This window comes from Pygocentrus nattereri, chromosome 3 (genome assembly GCF_015220715.1).
Source record: "Pygocentrus nattereri isolate fPygNat1 chromosome 3, fPygNat1.pri, whole genome shotgun sequence".
In the NCBI taxonomy this organism is placed as follows: domain Eukaryota; kingdom Metazoa; phylum Chordata; class Actinopteri; order Characiformes; family Serrasalmidae; genus Pygocentrus; species Pygocentrus nattereri.
Window position 1 is genome coordinate 47119669 of NC_051213.1, and position 21098 is coordinate 47140766.

At 41.2% G+C, this 21098-nt stretch overlaps 2 protein-coding genes across 4 annotated transcripts in view; one reads left to right on the forward strand and one right to left on the reverse strand.

Annotated features, from left to right (window-relative positions):
- The window catches only part of LOC108432334 (C-X-C chemokine receptor type 3-like), an 11830-nt gene extending 452 nt beyond the window's left edge, over positions 1–11378 (forward strand). For 2 of the 3 annotated variants that reach the window (XM_017706089.2, XM_017706091.2), the window contains exons 2-3: positions 4858–5199; positions 6770–11378. In XM_017706089.2, the coding sequence (XP_017561578.1) occupies positions 4864–5199; positions 6770–7567 (1134 nt within the window). In that variant the 5' untranslated portion in view covers positions 4858–4863 and the 3' untranslated portion in view covers positions 7568–11378. Of the gene's footprint in view, positions 1–1396; positions 3935–4857; positions 5200–6769 lie in introns of those variants that run through there. The other variant, XM_017706090.2, reaches the window with a different exon arrangement.
- Positions 11379–15831: 4453 nt separating this feature from the next.
- LOC119263055 (C-X-C chemokine receptor type 3-like) lies at positions 15832–20507 on the reverse strand. Its single transcript, XM_037536815.1, has 3 exons — positions 20456–20507; positions 17966–18349; positions 15832–17768 (listed from the first exon to the last, which is right to left on the reverse strand). Exons 2-3 carry the CDS (start codon positions 18344–18346, stop codon positions 17112–17114), a joined length of 1038 nt encoding a protein of 345 aa, XP_037392712.1. The 5' UTR covers positions 18347–18349; positions 20456–20507; the 3' UTR covers positions 15832–17111.
- Positions 20508–21098: the final 591 nt, after the last annotated feature.

Here is a 21098-nt window from a genome sequence, read left to right on the forward strand (position 1 = left end):
CTTTAATCTCTCTCTATTTCCCTTTCACTCTGTCAGGAAACTTCGCTTCACATTGTTTTCAGCCTAAACGCTTTTTCAGGGTCCATACTGCGTGGTTCTCAAGGGTTCTTTACTAAAGAACCCTTAGGTCCTACATAGACCTATGAACGTTCATGCTTAGGTCCTTTGCACAGTGGAGTGGTTCCTCAGACTAATGGAGAACGTGTTGTGTGGGATTCTACAAAGCACTAAAAAGGGGTCACGACATCAAACTTGTGATAGTAAAGAACCCTGTTTGGTGCCATGTAGAACCATTTCCAAAAGGCTCTATATAGAACCACGTACAACACATTCTCCACCAATCTGAAGAACCGTTTCACCACGCAAAGAGCCATGCGCTCTTGAAATGGTTCTATGTCGAAGGCGTGGTTCTAAATAGAACCTTTGAAGAACCGTCTTTTAGAAATCAAGCGTCTGTATTTTGGTGCAACTCAATGAGAACATTTTGATAGATCAGGGTTTTGTGCTACGCTCCAGTGGTTCTTTAGTAATGAAAATGGTTCTATATAGAACCATATACATTCAAAGAACCCTGCTCATGACTAAAATGTTCTTGGTGAAAGGGTTCTTCAGACTGATGGAGAATGTTCTGCAGATGAGTGTTCATGGTTCTATATAGAACCCCTTGAAGGACCATCTTTTCAAGGAGGGTACGAGTACAGTTGATATACCCGATATGTTCAGAACATCAAATCGTGACATCATTCATCGCGATAATGTTGTATATCGTCATATTGCCCAGCCTTAGCCATGTGTCCCTGATAGCACGAGGACAGTGGGCCCCTGTTGGCCCACAGCTGGCAAAGCTGGCAGTAATAGACAAAATTCCACTTATCATCATTCGTTTTCCACTCACAGTCCAATTTACTGATTTTCCTTCTTCCTTTATTTCTTTAGATTATTTTAATAAACAATTTTAATCTAGCTCAGGATCAGCAACAGCATTTTCTATAAAACCCTTTGACATTAGGCCAAGTCATTAGTTTTTCTCTCTCAGTAGTTTGTGATATTTATCTTACTTTATACTATTTCATACCATTACTATTAAACTATTTTTTTAATGTTTATTTTGTTTTATGAAATAAAAGTCCCTGTGCATTCAAAATCTGTTTGAGGAGAGTAAACACTAGTATGCAGGACACTAATCTAGGTGCTTCATGGCTGGACCAACAGTAACAAACTGTCAGCAGGGTGGCAACCTTATCAAGCCAGTGGACCAATATCTCGCTGCTGTTGGAACAAAACTTTGTATCTCAAAATAATAACTTTACAGGAGGACAAAACCTCCTTTACTTTTAATGTAAGTCAATGGAACCAGATATTTTTCCAAGTCATTCTGGGCCGTTTCTTTGTCGTAACCTGAAAAACAGCAAAAACGGACATGGTTTCATCCCGACAGCAGCGATATGCTCACTGTCTGGGTATTATTTGGTATATCATTTATCGATTGCAGTGTGAAATCAACCAAACCAAATGAAAATATGTCACAAAAACTCAAACTCCAGCATGGCCTTCAACTCTGCCGCACTTTAGCTTCAAAACTTAATGTGCTGCACTAACCGGTTTTGCTGATGTGCCAATAGGCAGCCACTGCAGTATTGTAGTGGCTCTTGAAGCTGTAAGGTGACCACAGACTGTGGTAACTTCCCATACTCATGGCCGGAGAAGCTACTGTAAAAGATAAACAGAACTGAAAGAGGTCACAGTTGGTATCTTTTTACCTTCACTGCCTAGTTCTGAAGTTTTACATTGGTGGTTGAGGTGGGGTTGATTAGGGTTGGACCCAGGAACGGGGTTGATGACCACTGAGGTACACAGATACTTATGATAATTGGAAAAGATTTTAAGATGATTTATGTCATCTATATGTAAAGGCCAACAGAAACTTTTAGTGCCGTGCCTGAGAATAATGAATAGGAAAAGGCACACCCTTATTGTTACCAGTGTAAAGTTCAAAATCCAGTGTCTGTCATGGTGCAGCATAAGAATATCTCAGCCAGTTACTGTACTGAAGTCTCTGTAGTTACTGAATAATATGTGTGTGATAAGCCTGGGATTTTAAGGGGTTAATCTTGTTCTTTCAGGCAAATGGTAAACATGTACTAGGCATTTCCTTTGAATAATGTTCCACTGACCAACAATTGACAGATATATTTCACCATATTTCTCTCCTCTCGATATAAACTGGGCGGTCCTAATCTTGGCTAGTGCTTCCATAAGCATTCCCCTGACCAATCACAAGGCTTTATTCATAGACAGGCATTGTTCCTTCGTCTATTCATTCATTCTTGTATTGCTTCTTCCGTATGTTCATCTGTTCCATCGAGTGTTACTTCATCTGTCCATTTGCACGTCTGTTTGTCCTTGGCTTTGTTGTCCAGTGACTGTCTTATAAACGCTGGATAATGATGTTAGTTCTGTATGAGAGGAGGGGCAAGCTGGGGGTGTGGAGAGCTGTCAATCAAGTGGCTTATTCGCCAGGCCCACACAGTTCTCACAGTTCTGAGCAGCAATTTAAGCTGTGTTTTTTCAATTTTATATCTTATATTTTACATTCAAGCTTTGCTGGATGTATAACACTCAAGTTTAATATACAAACATTTTCAATATTTCCCTGTGCTCCCTGTTACTTTAATGCTGAAGGATATATAAGTGTTTTGAAGCAGTACATGCTGCCTTCTAGATGACGTCTTTTTCAGGGACGTCCCTGCTCGTTTCAGACAATGTCAAGCCACATTCTGCATATGTTTAAACAGTGTGGCTTCTTAGTGAGAGACTGCAGGTACTAGATTGTCGCTATACACAACAACAAAGCCTACTTTATCTCAGCTCCACTTCAATCATTCACATTTACCTCCTGTTTTGGTGTTTTAATTCATTCAGTTCTGTTGGTTCAACTTTATTTTTGCTCAGCACTTTGTTTTAGGACTGGTGAGCTGCTGTATGTTAAAAAAAATCAATTTTCACAACTACAGAAATGTGTGTCCTCAGTTCCCAAATGATTATTGAACACTTTTACAAAGAAATGTGATGTAACACAGTGGTAAACATACACCTTCTTTGTCTCAAGTTTTTGTAACATGTTGCAGGCGTCAAATTTCACATAAGCATATAAATACAAACATGTAACTTGTAATTCACCAAATGTTGTACCTTTTCAGTTTTTGACGTAATTTGAAAATGCATTTTGTCCTTTATATTCTAGATAAATGTCATTTACTTGGAAAAACGTCTGGTTCCATTGACTTACATGAGAAGTCCAGCGTGTTTTTTCACTCTCCTGTAAATTTTTGTTGTTTTTAACCGAATACAGGTCAAAAAGGATTTACAGATCATTGCTGTCTGTTTTTATTTACACTTTTCTGTCAAAACTTCATAAAATTGGATTCGTAGTGATTGATTAATGGATTCTACTGAATAAGTCTTCAGATCAGTAGCTGAATAATAATAATAAGCTTGTAAATCTTTAAACAAAGACAAATAAAACAAAGTTGTTTCCTGCTCTACGTGCTTGGAACCTGAAAAACAACAACAAACAACAATAGAAGCTGCCAGGCAAGCCTTTGTCTGCTATTGTGGCGAAGGCGGGTGGTTGTTTTTCTTTGGACTCCTACAGTCGTGTGTATATCAGTATGAGGTCAGATGAGTCTTGGCTCGTGTTTATGAGTTTATGAGTTTACCGTGCTGCGCGATGATGTGTGCTGAGGGTGTGTGGGTGTATCTCGTGGTTTTATCATACATGATCAGCTGCTTGGCCTCAAAGAGCGGAAACTATCTTCATACTTGTTGCCTCAATGTGTGAAAACCAGCCATGTGACTTTTACTGTTTAAATACTCTCTCGATCGTCTCTGTCAACTCTTGTAACATACAGCTCAACACGACCAGAGGCCTGTAGTAAGTAATGATATTTACTGTGTTACATTGACTTTTGGTTGAATTTGAATTGATTGGTGCTTTCCTGAGGGCTTCAGGATGACTTTTACTTCTAGGCAAGCTTATTTTACCTCAGTTTCCTTTCCGTCATTCACATTTACTTCCTTTTTTTGGTGGTTTAATTCATTCTGTTCTGTTGGTTCTGCTCCTTGAGTGCATTACTTTAGCTCAGCATTTTATTTTAGGCCAAAACTAGAAGAGCTGTGCTTCAGTGCTTATGCTCATAGAAGCTGGTTGTACTAAGCAGCTCCGCTGCAGTTCTACTCAGCTCTCCGGGAGTTTTTGGACCACAGGGTTTTTTTTCTTGCTTGGACATTTGTACTTCTGCTTTTGTTGTACTGTACTTTCCATTATTTAAAAAAAAATGTTGTGTAGTTTGTTGGTTAAGATGTAAACAAAGTCGTTCAGAGTGGTTTGGTATGAAATCCTCTGTTCTAGACAAAATTGCTGAGTCAGAATAATTCACAGTGGTTTTGATAGAAACCAGACGTCCACCTCTAAAAGCTCCCTCACAGAAACCTATTACATGAATGGTTGGGAAGGGAGGGGGGGTTATTGCTATTTTACCATCATCAGCATTCCATATAAAACTCACTGGTGGTTTTGGATAGCAAATAAAATGGCTATATTTGCGTTGTAGACATGGTGACCACATGGTGACCCCTGGTTCCTATCAGCACCACTTTAAAAAAGTCAGGACGTTTCTCTACAGTGAGCTGTTTCACATCAAACCACTGTGAATGGCTATGTTTACATCTTAACCACTGAATTATCCACAAATGTTAAGGACTTGGTGAAATCCTTCGGTTTAGGATGCTCTACTGACTGAAAACAACATACACAGTAAACGTCTCGCACTAGATAACAATCTGTTTTTCTTCCAGTGAAATATGGAGCTGGACCTGGGGGGCATGTTTGAGCAGAACTTCACGTATGACTACAAAGATTATGAGTATAAAGAAGACTGCACCCCGCCCAGTGGTGGCTTCATGGCTGCCTTCATCCCCGTCCTGTACTCCTTGGTGGTGGTCCTGGGGCTGCTGGGTCATGTGCTGGTCCTGCTGGTCCTGTTTCATAAGAACCGGACTGTGATGGATATCTTCATCCTTCACTTGAGCATGGCTGATGTCCTGTTGCTGTTGACCATGCCCCTGTGGGCGGTAGAGGCTGCAAATGAGTGGATCTTCAGCACGGGGGCTTGCAAGCTGAGTGGAGCGCTGTTTAAGGTAGGAGGGGAATTCATAATGTTTGAGGGTCATTGTCTACACCAGGGGTCAGCAACCCAAATGTTAAGAAGAGCCATTTTGTCATTTCAATAAAAACCAAACCACCTTAGGAGCCATAACATTTCATGTTCATTTGACCATCTTGGCTGTAAATGTGTCTTAGTGTGTGCTGATGTGCTAGTATAGACTAAAAAATAGAATATAAACTTAAAGCTTAAGCTCAGCTATAGCTGCTTTTCTTGCATCTCTGGCAGGAAACTTTTGCTCAAAAGTGGACGTTTCTTGTAAAATATCCCTCAACCTTCGATTTTCTACCAGGCTTCCCATTCGCCAGCTTCTTGTTCAAATGGTCCCGTTCCACCTTAAATGGTGCTTGGGCCACCAGAAGGTAACTGCTGCACCATTTAAGGTGGAACGTGAAAATTTGAACAAGAGACTGATGAACAAGAACCTGACTTCTCACGACTTTTTAGCGTTTGACAGTTTTCACTTACTTTGAACTATAAATACAGACGAAACTTCACTGCATAGCTGAACATATCAGGCAGCTACATTCTAAATAACCTAGAAGATATCTGTTTATAGATAGAAACAGACATTCTGAACGTGATCTAGCGTCTATATGCCGGCGTAATGTGTGTGCATGCATTTTTGATTGCTGTCTAAAGTGGCTGTGTGCAGTGTTCAGCTACACAGTTTTGTTCATTTTTATAGCTCACGGTGAGTCATTCTGTGTGCCAAGCCACATTAGCAAGTCTCGCCCTCCTTAATAAAGAGCTGCATGTGGTTTAAGTGGGTTGAGAGAAATTATGAGGACGAAAAAAACTGGTGACTGTTAGTGTTTGTTAGCAACAATAGCTTGCAGTTTACAACTAAAGAAGTAAAATGAGGGCACTTGATCTACTTCATCGGGGGCAAGTGGAAATTTAATCTTTTGCTGGTCTCGCAAGTGGCGCAACCATCTAAGCATTGGCCCTATAATCACAAATTAGATCCCTGATGATGCTACAGCCATCCTTGGCCAAGAGTTCACAATTGGCCTCGCTCTCTGGGTGGGTACGATGGCCCGCTGTCACTCTGTCACTCAGCGCAATGCTAGTTAGTGCAGGCATCTGTTAGCTGACGTAACAGAACTGCCAGTTGGCACTTTTTTCTGAGTGTGTTCGGCTGTCCAATGATGTGTTAGCGGTCAAAAAGATGCGATGGCGCTTCGGAGGAAGCCTGTGCTTTCCTACGCCCTACTAGCACTGGTGGTATTGTGTGACTGGGGGAGTCCTAACTAGGGGGTGGGATTTGATGGTAAACTGGCCAAATCTTTTGCCAAACTAATCTTTAATGACCTGCCCCAATTCATACCGCTGCCCTGAAGTTGAGCAGGCAAATCTTTACCCATTCCATGAGGCTAGCCAGTTACAGCAAATCGGGGCTGTACTGTCTGAGGAGGGGGCAGCTGACGTAACCCCTAAATCACTGCAAAAATAGACTTGGGTTTAATGTTTACAGTCTGTCTGTGTTATTGTGTTTATATGTGTGGGTTTAGTTAAAACTCTTTCTCTTGTTTTTTCCACAGATCAACTTTTACTATGGGATCTTCTTGCTTGCCTGCATTAGCCTGGACCGCTATCTGTCCATCGTCCATGGCGTAATGATGTTATCTTCCAGGAGGCCCTTGGTGATCTGGCTCATCTGCATCGCTGTCTTTTTCTTCTCCGTGCTCCTCTCCATCCCTGACTGGATCTACCTGATTGCCAATAGCAATGCCAGTTTAGGGGGCAAAACTGCGTGCATCCACTCGTACCGTGATAGGTGGCGTTTAGCCTTGAGACTGCTCTATCACGTGGTGGGCTTCTTAATTCCATCCATGGTGCTGTTCTATTGCTATTCCTGCATCCTACTGCGGCGGCAGAAAGGCTGTCAGGGCCTGCAGAAACTGCAGGCTATGCGGATCATCCTGGCCTTGGTGGTGGTGTTCTTCATCTGTTGGATGCCGTACAATATCACCCTCTTGGTGGACACCATTCAGTCTGCACCCACTGACTCTACAGGGCAGTTTGAAGGGTGTAGGCACAGCAAGTGGACAGCAGTGAACATCACAGAAATTCTAGGCTTCCTCCACTGCTGCCTCAACCCTTTCATCTACTTTGGCCTTTCCAGGAAATTCAGGCTCAGGGTTTTATCCATCCTGAGGTGTGATGGTTGGTCACTGCATAGCAGGGACGTTTCCTTGTGGGAGTTGGAGCAAGTGGATGAAAGAGCCTCTGCATCACCCGAGGAGAAAGGTTCACTGAACCAAATGAATGTCTTAGGACAAACGACAGAAAGCCAGAAAACAGAACAAATACTCAGAAACGACCAGAGTACAGTCTGAAGGTGTTCAGGGATTTGAACCTTCAACTGAACCTTGACCAAAGGTCTAACCGTTATATCGTTTGGCCGATAAAATCAGTTAAATCAGGATGTTAAATCAATGTATCTGTATTGTTGCCTTAAATGTTATAGAAGACAAGACACATTCAAAATGTAATGCCACTTTTATCAAGCATACTGTTGGGCTTTAAAGGGAGCAAATTTTTCCTTATGCAAAAAGGGGAATTTAGGTAAGGCTGTATGGTCCTTGTTACTTAAAGTAACTTAGTGTAATGTTGCCAATAACAACATTGCTGGAGAATGGCCTTTACTCAGCAATTGAGAAAACAACGACTGTATCAGTGGGCAGATCAATTTCTACAATTATTTATTTTTCAGCGCAGAAAGTCTCCACTCTTTACCACACCGTCCATTTTTTTCAGGAGACTCAGAAATCTGCAGGGATATTTTACCACACTTTTAAAGTTCAGTCCTACGAGCTGGTCGCACTTTCCCATTTACGGCAATGGCAGACACTCTTATCCACAGCAACTTACAAATTGATCATTTTTTACATAGGTAGGCAAAAGTGTTAGGAGTCTTGCCCAAGGACTCTTATTGGTATAGTCTCCAGCATAGAAGCAAAGGTCTTACCCACAACACTACACCACCCACTTCTTATAATCCATATATACCATCCCAAATATATTCAGTGATGTTAAGGTCTGGACTTGGGGATGGTCAGTCAATTTTTCTGAGATCGCCAGCAGCTTCTTTAGCAAATGCTTGATTGTCTCCTCTCTCCGAAAGATTTCTACAATTAGTGCTGTTTATCTGATGGGGACGGTTTTGGTGTCAACAGGTCTTCCAGGTGGTTGTTAGGAGGCTCTCTGTAGCTTTTGATCATTTTTTGGACTCCAGTTTGGGAATCTCCTTTTTTTCACATATTTTCCCTTGACTTCCTTGTTCCTTATGCAAGTGGATTATCTTGTATCTAATCTCATCAGAAATAGTTGTTGAAAAATGAGTAACGTAATGAGCCACTTGACTGGAAATGAATGTAATTACAGCCCAGATTCAGTTGTGTTTCTAGGTTTTCGGCAGTAGCATAGTCTGTTTTAGTACCAACATATTATCCCAGCAGGTAGATACCTGCTTCCCGCTTACAGTGAATTTTAGTGAGAGTATGTTTGTACTAACTACATACTTACTCCAAATTACGTCCAATTAAGAGTTATTTTACTGTCCTTTAGTAGATTAATGGATAGGCCAGGGGTCGGCAACCCAAATGTTAAGAAGAGCTGTTTTGTCCTTTCAACAAAAATGGAACTGTCTTGGGAGCCACAACAGTTTATGTCCATTTTACCATCTTGGCTGTAAATATGTCTCAATGTGTGCTGATATCCTAGTGTAGGCTAAAAAATATAAACAAAAGCACAGACTTACTTGGCTCTGCTTTAATCTTTAGCCCAGCTGTAGCCACTTTTCTTAGATCTCTAGCAGGAAACTTTTCCAGAAGTCCATTCATCTCAAACAATTTTCAATGTTTGTCTTAAATCTTTCTCTTTGTTGTTTCGTTAGCTACTAATTAGGCAAGGCTGCTGTGTTGCTACGGTGACCAGCAGTCTGAGTACTGATCTTGAGGGTTAAAGGGTGAATAAGCGGTTCTACATTAAACCAGAGTTTAAGACAATTTACTGTTAAACTGTGCTGAACGATCAGCAGAGCTTTATTTTACTGTAAAGGAGAATTATTTTATTTTTACCTATGAATCTAATTCAGCTGTGAAGCCACAACAGGACAGTAAAATAAACTTAAAAAAACAATAAAAAAAACTTCTCGTGACTTTTTAGTGTTTGACAGTTTTGGACAGATTTAACGTACAAGGAGTGCTTCTAAAAGTCCATTCGCCATTTGTTTCTTTAGCTACTAACTAGGCGAGATTGTTGTCTGTGTTGCTATGGTGACCAGCAGTCTGCGCTGATCTTCATGGTTAAAGGGTGAATCAGCAGTTCTACATTAACTCCAGCGTTTAAGACCATTTACTGTTAAATGGTGTTGAAGGATCAGCAGAGCTTTATTTTACTGTAAAGGAGGATTATTTTATTATTATCTACTAATCTGATTCTGCTGTGGAGCCACATGTTGCCGACCCCTTGGCTAGGCCCTGTGTGGTACTCTTGGAACTCAGCATAGTAGTGGGCAGTAGACCAGTTTATCCAGTTTACTGGTTAAATTCTTCATTGTTTCTTAACCATTATGCTGGTTGGCCTCAAATAAGGGTAGATAATGCCACGTAGAAATAGTGCAAACCATGTCACTGATAACCCATTTAGCTGAGTGGCTGATTCAGGGAGTCACGTTTTTAAAGTCTTGTACTTTTTGCTTTCTATTTGCTGGTCTGTTGTGGTTAGCCTTAGCCTAACATGGACACCAGACCGATTTCCGGTTCCTCTTATACCTCAGAAGCTGCTTCAGAGTACTGAAGTGTGAACTGTAATATTTTCCAAATCCTATCAGTGTCTGACAGTCAGAGGGGGAAGGTTATGGCGTGCAGGAATGAGACAAATGACTTGAGATAAGTCATTTGTTGAAATGTGGTGATGCCCCTTATCTGGATTTCCCATTCCACCTTAAGTGGTGCAGCAGTTACATTCATTCACATGTACAAGTGCCAGTATGTAACAGCTGCATTTAAGGTGGAACAGAAAATTGTAGCAAAAAGCCTTGTAGAAATGAAGACATTAAGTTTTTAGTGCATCTGTGAATTATTCGTTTGTTTTTTTTAGTGTTCTGAATGATAGAAATATATCAGGTATACTTTGGCTGTTAAAAATGTTTTTTGTTAAAAAGTGAAGGGACATCCTAGAATAATAAGCTACTGTTAACCTAAAAAATAGCTTTGCTTCCACATCTAAAATTGTTTTTTTCTTTTAAAGAATGTGTACATTATATATATACATACATACATATACATATACACACACACACACACACACACACATATATATATATATATATCCAACAGCATGGCCATACAGCCCACTGTACTACTAACTCAATGTTACTTTTAGCTCAAAATTGACATTGTGAACAGTTAACCAAGTAATAAGTCCATGTAGGGGTTACTGCTGTATTACTGGGCTCATGTCTGTAGGAAGGACACTGGCTCTGCTAATACAGGAGCTTTATTTTATTTGTTGCACTTTAAAAGTGAATGCTGGGATCAGTTATGCCATGTTGACGTAATCATTTATAGCCAAGCGTTCTATTTATTTGTTATCTGTATTGTCAACTATGTAGCACTTAAATTCATGTGATTGTTCCGTTCATGTGATTGTTTCATCCATCCGAGGACAAATGTGTGTCATGCATTAGTGATTTTCATAAACTGTTGGAGGGAATTTGCCTTTTACAAGTGCCCCTTCATCATGACTGCAAATGTTGTAAGTCAGGGTCATGTGGTTGTTCCCTTTACAGTAAGTGTTGCTTTCCAGCATTGCGTAAGCATCGCTTTCTGTTCTGAGTGGGGCCTTTTTGTCAGCCTTGGGGGATCTGCAGTGGGATTTTCCCATGGACGTTTATAAAAAGGGACTGAAAGGCAGATGTTTGCTGAGGAAAACCTTCATTCCACCTCCTTTTGTGCTCACAAGTGGAATTTCCATTTTGAGCCAGAGTGCATGCAGGCAGGCCAACACCCGAACTGGCCCTCAAAACAGAGGCACTTTAGCAGCCTCATAGATTAAGGCTGATAATGTGGGAATCATATTCAATATATGTGTTATTTCAGCATTGAAAGCTTCAACATGTGATTAAAAGTTTTTTTAATGATCTTTTTGTCTCAGTGGCTTCATTTAACTACATTTGGGTGGTCAGACCTATTTTGCTGTTATATATGATATATACCCATTGACTATATATAGAGAGAGAGTCAATGAGTATATATCATATATAACTGCATGTATCACAGAATGCTTAAAATAGGTCTGACCACCCATATACACACACACACACACACACACACACACATATATATATATATATATATATATACATATATATACACATTAATTCATTGACTGTATATATGGCATGTATATAAATAGTCATTGGCTGCATATGTGCTATTTGTGATACATGCACTCATTGTGTATGTATATATTGATCGTGTGTATATACTACCATTCTGCAGTGTCTAGTGTATCAACCACAACCTCCTCCAGCCAATGAAGCCCCTGATTGGCTGGATCGGATGCATTAGTGTAGATAAATGCATAGACTCTGCGGGCTGGTGACCACTGATCTACCACCTTTCAATAACATACTGGGGATTTGGAGACCTCTCTGGTGGAAATCTGTAACTGCACATAACGTGGGTAAAATTCCATACTGTGGGTTATGCTTTGGACCCCTTCCCTTCCCTGAGCGGATGCATCTGATGATTTCGAGTACGTTGGAGGAGAATTCAAAGAGAACTCAGTCAAAACATGATTAGGGACCTGTCTTCGGAGGATGTGAGTGAATGATCTACTACTGTCATCATAGCTTCATCAGTATAATGTTGATTTTGCATTTGAGGCCTAACCATCGAGCCAGAGCTTCTTTATGAGTCTGTGAATGTGATGTTAATGCGTAAAGATGTACGTCATGGTGTGAAAAATTCAGCCTAATGCTTCTTGTGCGAACTCTTGTGTGTTTTTGTCCCCCTGATTCAGTAACGATGCTTCTTTCTCACGTAGCGCAACCAATAAATGAAAAACCGTAAAGTTTACTAGGAAGAGATTCAGCTTCTAAGATGTGTTTGATGTCTCTGTAGCCCCTCAGAGTGCCCCAGCCCCCAGTCCTAGAATGGCTGAGCTAGAGGACATGAACATGACCCAAAAATACAAAATAAAAGACACATGTATGTTGTGTAATGATGACATGCTCATGAAGCCCACTGCCAACCTAATAATTGCAGGCTTAAGGGAAAAAGAGAGCGAAGGAAAGTGCAGAGACACCGTGGGATTTGTTTGAATGTGACATCGCTCTGATGAGTCACAGTCAGCTGAGTGTTTTCAGTGTTCCTGCATTAGATCAGCAAGCTTAACTGCTGTTATCCACATGCAGCCAACAGAAACAGAAACTCTGCCCTCAATATCAGCTTGAAAGAATTCAATGAAAGGTTCTTCATGATGAAATGCTGACCATCACTGTAATGTCTCGGTCAGATTTCTACACCAAGGCCCAATTTTCGAGTGTCTCCTTGCCCATTGGAACTGAGTTACGAGGGGTAGTGGTTGAGATCTTCCTCTATGAAATGGGACCCTCAAATAAAGAGCAACCCTAAAGACAAGCAGTCAGGCCAATTGGAGATATTAAATTGCCCCTCGGTGTGAGTGTCTGTCTGTGTGTCTGCCCTGTGATGGTCGACTGTCCAGGGTGTTTCCTGAATTCTACCCAATGGGCGCTGGGATAGACTCCAGGACCCCCTGCGACCTAGGAGGATAAGTGGCTTAGATCATTTGTGTGTGGTGTTGGCACAGCTGCTGTACTGCCTCATGACTGGTCCCACCTCACACTCTGAAACTTTCAGCACTTTATTTCACACCCGAAAAAAAGAGAACTGACAAAAAAAAAGAGAACAGATTCCTGTAGAAGTCCTGCGGCAGCTCTAGATATTGATCAGTACTTTGAGCTGCTTTTTTGTACTTTTTTACTCAAGTTGTTTTTATTTCTTATCAGTAATTCAAGGTTTATTCTGCTCTTTGTGCATGTAAATATATGCACACTATATGGCCAAAAGTATGTGGACACGAATATATTTCACTCATATGAGCTTCTTGGACATCTTATTCTTAAAACCAGGGGCTTTAATATGGAGTTTGACCCCCCTGTCTTGCTATAACAGCCTCCACTGTTGACCACGACACTAGCTGGCAGTATAGAGCTTATTGCTATGAACCATAATTCAACAGTAAAGACTTTTTATTGACATTATGAATTTCTATTACACTGTTTAGACTGTGACCGACAAAAGAGGACGTGAATACTTTCACAGGATCCTGAGAACCTCGTTCCCACATTCTGAGAGAGCTGTGAGTGTGTGTGGGCGTGTGTGTCAAATATCCAGGATCAGTCGTGTCTTATCTTGTCAGGTATTTGGCTTGCTCATTCTGGGTCATGTGACCGCTGTGCATGACTCCTGCAGTCCTGACCAAAAGCAGCACCGACTGGAACGTTCAATCAGCGACAAAACATTTTAAGTCGCAGCTTAATTTCCGCTCCTTTTCAGTGTTCAGTTAATATAGATTGTTATCATAAAATAAATAAATAAATAATTAAAAGAACAATCATGTGAAAAATCTTTCTAACGCAACAAAACTCAAATTACAGGTTCTTACAGGTGGCCCCAACCTACTAAATGTAAAGAAGATAAGATGTTCTCCAGAGAGGACAATCTCTGGATTTTTCTGGAAATTTTAGTGAACCATTTCTATTTACTTGCTGTTTTTAACATGTGGGGGGGGGGGACTAAGCTTAATACATAACATGAGCCGTAACTTTTGCAGAGGCCACGTTTTTATGTTAAGTTCTGCAAAAAGACAGAAATTGTGCAATAGAACATGCAGAAGTGCGTTCAGCACATTTCATTAACAGGTTGTCCGCACTAGTTTAGAAACATGAAAATGTTCATATTAATTGCATGAAATCTTCTGGATATGAATTTTATCTGCATATTATTTTAGATCTTAGTTTTATTAGAGCTTCATTCTTGATACTAATGTTCCTGGACGGTTATTTTAGATGTGATTCTTATTATAACTTAGTTCTGGATATTAATCATTCATTAATTTATTACTGTCATTTTATTCCAGATGTTCATTTTAATATTACTGTATCAAAACTCCTGTGTGAACATTATTTTTAATTGTGCTCTGCCCAGTTTAGTAACTGTAATCTAACACAGCTGGCTGTACTATTCACGCAGTCACGCAGTCCCCGGCGAGCTGCAGCAGGTGTGTAAAGCTGGGGTTGCAAGTGTGTGTAGTAGAGTGTGGGTAGCAGAGTGTGTGTAGTAGTGTGTAGTAGAGTGTGTGTAGTTGAGTGTGTGTAGTAGAGTGTGGGTAGCAGAGGGTGTGTAGTAGTGTGTAGTAGATTGTGTGTAGTAGAGTGTGTGTAGTAGACAGTGTAGTTGAGTGTGTGTAGTAAAGTGTGTAGTTGAGTGTGTGTAGTAGAGTGTGTGTAGTAGTGTGTAGTAGAGTGTGTATTGAGGGTGTAGTAGAGTGTGTGTAGTAAACAGTGTGTAGTTGTGTGTAGTAGAGTGTGTGTAGTAGACCGTGTGTAGTAGACAGTGTAGTTGAGTGTGTAGTAGAGTTTATGTGGTAGAGTGTGTAGTAGTGTAGAGTGTGTGTGTAGTGTGTGTAGTAGAGTTTATGTAGTAGAGTGTGTAGTAGAGTGTGTGTAGTAGACAGTATGTAGTAGTGTGTGTAGTAGACTTTGTGTAGTAGACAGTGTAATTGAGAGTGTGTAGTAGTGTAGAGTGTGTGTGTGTAGTGTGTGTAGTAGAGTTTATGTAGTAGAGTGTGTGTAGTAGACAGTGTAGTTGAGTGTGTAGTAGTTTATGTGGTAGAGTGTAGTAGTGTAGACTGTGTGTGTAGTGTGTGTAGTAGAGTTTATGTAGTAGAGTGTGTAGTAGAGTGTGTGTAGTAGACAGTATGTAGTCGTGTGTGTAGTAGACTTTGTGTAGTAGACAGTGTAATTGAGAGTGTGTAGTAGTGTAGAGTGTGTGTGTGTAGTGTGTGTAGTAGAGTTTATGTAGTAGTGTGTAGTAGAGTGTGTGTAGTAGACAGTGTGTAGTAGACAGTATGTAGTAGTGTGTGTAGTAGACTTTGTGTAGTAGACAGTGTAATTGAGAGTGTGTAGTTGAGTGTGTAGTAGAGTGCAGAGTGTGTGTGTAGTGTGTGTAGTAGAGTTTATGTAGTAGAGTGTGTAGTAGAGTGTGTGTAGTAGACAGTGTGTAATAGAGTGTGTGTAGTAGAGTGTGTGTGTAGTATAGTGGAGTGTGTATGTATATATATGGCTCTAATATTCAGATCCCTCTGCAGGACCAGGACTAAGTTTGGGCACCTCGTCTCTTTAGAGTTCGTTTCTCCAATAACACGAGCTCTTCTGTCCCCCTGTGGCTGTATTAGAAAGTGCACAATCAAATCACGTCTCATTTCTCTCATTTTAATGACATAAAAAGTTCTTATAAAGACATCAAACTGTGATACAAAAATAGAAACAACATGAACATAGAACAAATTGTCTTATTAAAGAGATAAACAACATTCTAGAGAATTCAGACACTACCCTACAAAAAGTATTGCGACATTATTCGCAGCGCTGGGACACAGGACAGTGCAAATATTTCTTTTTCTCAAAAAATGCAACACTTTTGGCTCAAATAGATTCTTTAAAAGGCTTTTCACTAGTTTGATGGCATCAAGACGCTCAGATCACAGTGAGCACCTTAATGCATGTCGTTCCCAGTCTGTAGGAATGATGGCTCTTCTCTTCACTGCAGTTCCTCCATTCAGTCTTCTGTGTCTTCCAGGATTGTGCGCTGTTGATTTTGGAGTTTTTGTTTGTGGTTCAGTGTCAAAGACTGACATTCATCCCACCCGTCATCCCTCTTTGGGGGGCCGTTATGTTCCACCTGTTTCAATACTCATTTTAACAAGCCCTTGTCAACTTCACAATTTCCCCTGAGGGGAAGCTCGGTTGATTTGGTTTCAGTTGCCATCGAAAATTATTTGTTTTATGAGCTCATTTTTTCCCCAAAGCTCCCAAAGTGATCAAAAAATATCAGTCACACTTTATTTGGATGGTCTCCTGTAGATGCTCTACAGCTACTTAAATCACTAACAAACTTTCTGGCGATCCTCAGTTGATTATCAACAACATTATCGTCAGGTTTGGGGTTAGGAGTAGATGTAGGTTTTGTCTTGAGGTTAAGGTGAGGATTAGGTTTAGGGCTTCGGGTCAGGTTTAATAAACTCTTTCACACTGAATTTAAGGTCAGTTGAAATTAATTGGTATTTAGTGAATATAGTGGTATTTAATGGCTATTCAGTTGAATGTTACTTAAATATACATTGAACACTTACAAAGAATCTGCAGTGGAACGTCCAAATAAAGTGCTACCAAAATATCTTTTCAAAAACATCTGTTCAAACATCTTTTGAAAATTCTTTTCACCACTCTTTTCCTTTATATACAGCCACACACTACTAACGTGTTGTGATTAAACGACTGCGCTACAGTTACCATCATTTTTGATGTTCAGGGATGAAACGACCTTAAATTAGCTGAAGAATTTAGACTAGACTCAAAGATTAGGACTTGGGACTCGACTTGAGCCTCGCCTGTACCTAATCAGGACTTGAATGAAGACTCAAATGTCTTGACTTGGACATGATTTGGGACTTGAGAATCAAGACTTGAGACTTACTTGTTATTTGCAACTTGCTGACTTGTTCCCACCACTGTGATTTTGGCATTCATCTCAGAAAGCTGACATGAGAGGTGTCCACACACCTGGACTATGCTGAGCTTCTGTGAGACAGCCTGCAGCTGATAGGCCTGACCATGTCCTGCAGGTGGCGCCGAAACTTCACTTCAAACAGGGCGTAGAGGACTGAGTTTATGCAGCAGTGCAGGTAGCCAAGAGTGGAAGTGGCAGTCATGGCGATATCCAGAGCTGTCGTGGAGTCACAGATGTCACTGATGTAATTACTTGGGCTGCCATGGATGGTGTCCACCATGAGGGTGATATTGTAGGGAGTCTTGCATATGAAGAAGGCCACCACCAAAGCCAGGATGACCCTCACAGCCCGCTGTTTCTGCAGGCTCTGAGAGCCTCTCTGCAGCTTCAGCAGGATGCGGGTGTAGCAGAAGACCAGCACCAAGGCCGGAATCACAAAGCCCACCACGTGGTAGAGCAATCTGGAGGCTAAACGCCACCCATCAGAGGGGTACCAATGGACACACTCAGTTTTACCCCGTCTGGAGTCCTCTGTAGCACCCAGGTAGACCCAGTCAGGGATGGAGAGGAGCAAGGAGAAGAACCAGACGGCCATGCAGCTGAGCTGGATCAGCCAGGGCTTCTTGAGAGAGAACATCTGCACGGCGTGGACAATGGACAAGTAGTGGTCCAAGCTGATGCACACCAGCAGGAAAATGACACAGTAGAAGTTCACCTGTAATTTTGAGGGAAAAATTTGTTTTTAATGAGGCAAAACTGACTCTATTAAACTATTAGAGCTGTAGTTACAGATATTACTTTTAGACAGTGCAGATTCATGCTGGATATAATTTCTTCACTGTTATTATTGTCAGACTGTCAAAACTACACTCTGCTTTCTCTCTTAACACTGTCCTGTAGCCCCTCCCTTACCTGAAAGAGCGCTCCGGCCAGTTTGCAGAGCTCAATGCCGAAGATCCACTCATTCACAGCCTCCACCGCCCACAGGGGCATGGTCAACAGCAGCAGGATGTCAGCCACGCTCAAGTGAAGAACAAAAGTGTATGGCATGCTCCAGGCCCTCTTCTTCTGCCACAGGACCACCAGGACCAGCACATTACCTAGGAGCCCAATTACCACCACCAAGGAGTACAGGATGGGAATGAAGATGGCTTCAAAGGCCATGCTGGCTTCCTGACCACACAACGTCCCACAGCATGAACCTTCATAATCATACAATTCGTAGTAGGTGTAATTTTCTTCAAGAAGGTTAAAATCTCCAGAATACAAAGTAAACTTTCCACCCGAATCCATTTTCTGACAGAGAAAAAGAGAAAACCATGAGTGCTCAACCTCGTCTCTCCAAACTGTTCATTTTACAAGAGAAGGAAAAATGAATGGACGTTAAAGTCATGCTCATCATGTCCACTTATCATGAAACAGTCACACAGTGTGAAGGACAAAAAAAAGAAATTAAGAAATGACAGAAACGTTTAGGAACCTCAGCAACTCAGCCACATAGTGTTAGACCAAATAAAGTTACAGGTGAAGCCTCAGATTGAGTGGAGTAATGCGCCGCCACTGAACTCACAGTGGAAACATATTCTGTGGAGTGATGAATCGTACTTCTCTATCTGTCAGTCTAATGGCCGAGTCTGGGTTTGGTGAATGCTAGGAGAACACCACCTGCCTGACTGTACTATGCCAGCTGTAAAGTTTGGCTGAGGAGGGATAATGATATGAGGTTGTTTTTCAGGACTTGGTGTAGAACCCTTGGTTCCAGTTAAGGGAAATCTTAGTGCTTCAGCACCAAGACATTTTGAACAATTCTACGCTTCCAACATCCTGGAACAGTTTGGGGAAGAGCCTTTTCTGTTCCAGCATGACTGAGCCCCAGTGCACAAAGCAAGGTCCATAAAGTCATGACTGGGTGAGTTTGGTGTGGAAGAACTTGACTGGCCCTCACAGAAGCCTGACCTCAACCCCATCCAACACCTGTGGGATGGACTAGAACAGATTGTGAGCCAGACCCTCTTGTTTAATAAATCGATCGATTGATCAATCAATCAACCATTATGTAACCATTTACAAACATTGAGGGTGACCCTCATTTACAATGTTGCTGAGTTAAACATCCGTGTTTCACAAACGCTCTTCTGGATGAATGATTTACAAGCAAATAATGTTTAATTACAATCAATGATGAATTAAAATGAGCAGAAAATGCTGGACTGGACATTAAAGAGGTAAATAAACAATGAAGTCCATCCTTAAACACCCACATGTGTGCTGTGTGATGTGATATTGTTTGCTGTGTAGGTCTTCTTGAGGAGTAGTAGAGTTTTGTGGTCGTTTGAGCGTCATAGCCGGCCTTTCGGCGGTCTCCCTAAATGAAGTGCTCCAGTCAAAACAGCTAATTTTGAAGCTTAGATTACTTTAGAGATGAAACTTGACCTTTACATGGGGCAGCCGTGGGCTGGAGGGGCAGTCGTGGGCTGGAGGGGCAGTCGTGGGCTGGAGGTTAGGGAATCAGTCCTGTGACCGGAAGGTTGCCGGTTCGGCTGACAGCCCATGACTGAAGTACCCTTGAACAAGGCAGCTAACCCCCAGTTGCTCCCTGGGCGCCGTGGATAGGGCTGCCCACTGCTCCGGGCAAGTGAAATCACTGCCCCCTAGCGTGTGTCTGTTTACTAGTGTGTATGTGGGTGTTTCACTGCAGGGATGGGTCAAATGCAGAGGTCTAATTTCACAGTGTGCAAGTACAGTGACAAATGGTTGTGAATTCAATTATTGGTCAGTAGTCAAGGTTTCAACTTACATATCATGGGAAAACATAATGTGCCATTTATTCATTTTTCTTTGCCTACATTTTAGAAAACAAACAAAAACTGGGCTGAATTATTTGAAATGAAAACTGAAATTAAAAAATAAATCCACTGTGGAAGTAATTTGGATAAGTGAAAGTACTTAACGCTAGGTTTTGTTTTAAGCTCCATTTTTTCTCTCCAAACGCAAGTGAAACAGATTTGCACCGATTTCATTGAAATATCACCCATCCATCAGTCTTATCCTTCTGGGTCGTGGGGTTGAAATATCAATATTGCTTAAAGTCTATTAATTTGTATTGCTTAATCTAAAATTCGTTAATGCTTGCATCACAATTCATGATAGGAAATAATACTTATACCATGAACAAGTAAAACAATGAGATTGACATTTATTTTCATTCATAACTCATTAAAATGACTTATGCATTAATAATAGAACGGTATATTATTAGTATGCTGTATTAGTAGAACAGTGAATCTTCAAGTACTGAAAAGAGAGAGATTGTAATGTAATATGAATGTGAATGTAAACTAAAACAGTGATGACTAAACAGCTCTACAACATTTTAATTCTAAAAAAGAATTAAAAACTTACATGTGGGCGTGTAATCAGTCCGAGTGTGCAATCAAGCTGTGCCTGTCTGGTTGGTTCAATGCAAAGAGACAGACTGAGAGCAGAGAGAGAGAGAGAGAGAGAGAGAGAGAGAGAGAGAGAGAGAGAGAGAGAGAGAGAGAGAGAGAGAGTAAACACAAGCATATCTAACCACAGACATGTGATAAAATCTTTATAACGTTCAACATGGTGGAGCAGAAACTGGTCTGCAGAGGAGATAAAATTTACGCTCTGATCTTTAAAAGACGGTGGTGGGACGGACGTCCAGTTTATGTGTTTCAGAACACGACGTCTTCCTCTCGGCCTTCTTTAATAAGGACACGTGAAGGACATTTTCCTGAGTCTGACATCATTTTAAGTCTTTAAAGCACTGGGCTCCCGAGTGGCGCAACCGTCTAAGTGTTGGTCCTCTCATCAGAAAGTCGTGAGTTCGATCCTTGGTGATGCCACAGCTGTCCGTAGCCAGGATTCCAAGAGAGCACAATTGGCCTCTCTCTCTCTGGGTGGGTAGAATGCCCCCATTACTCAACACGATGCTGGTCAGTGCAGGAGTCTGTTAGCTGACGTAACAGATTTGGCGGTTGGTACTTTCCTCCAAGCGCGTTTGGCCGTCCAATGACGTTGC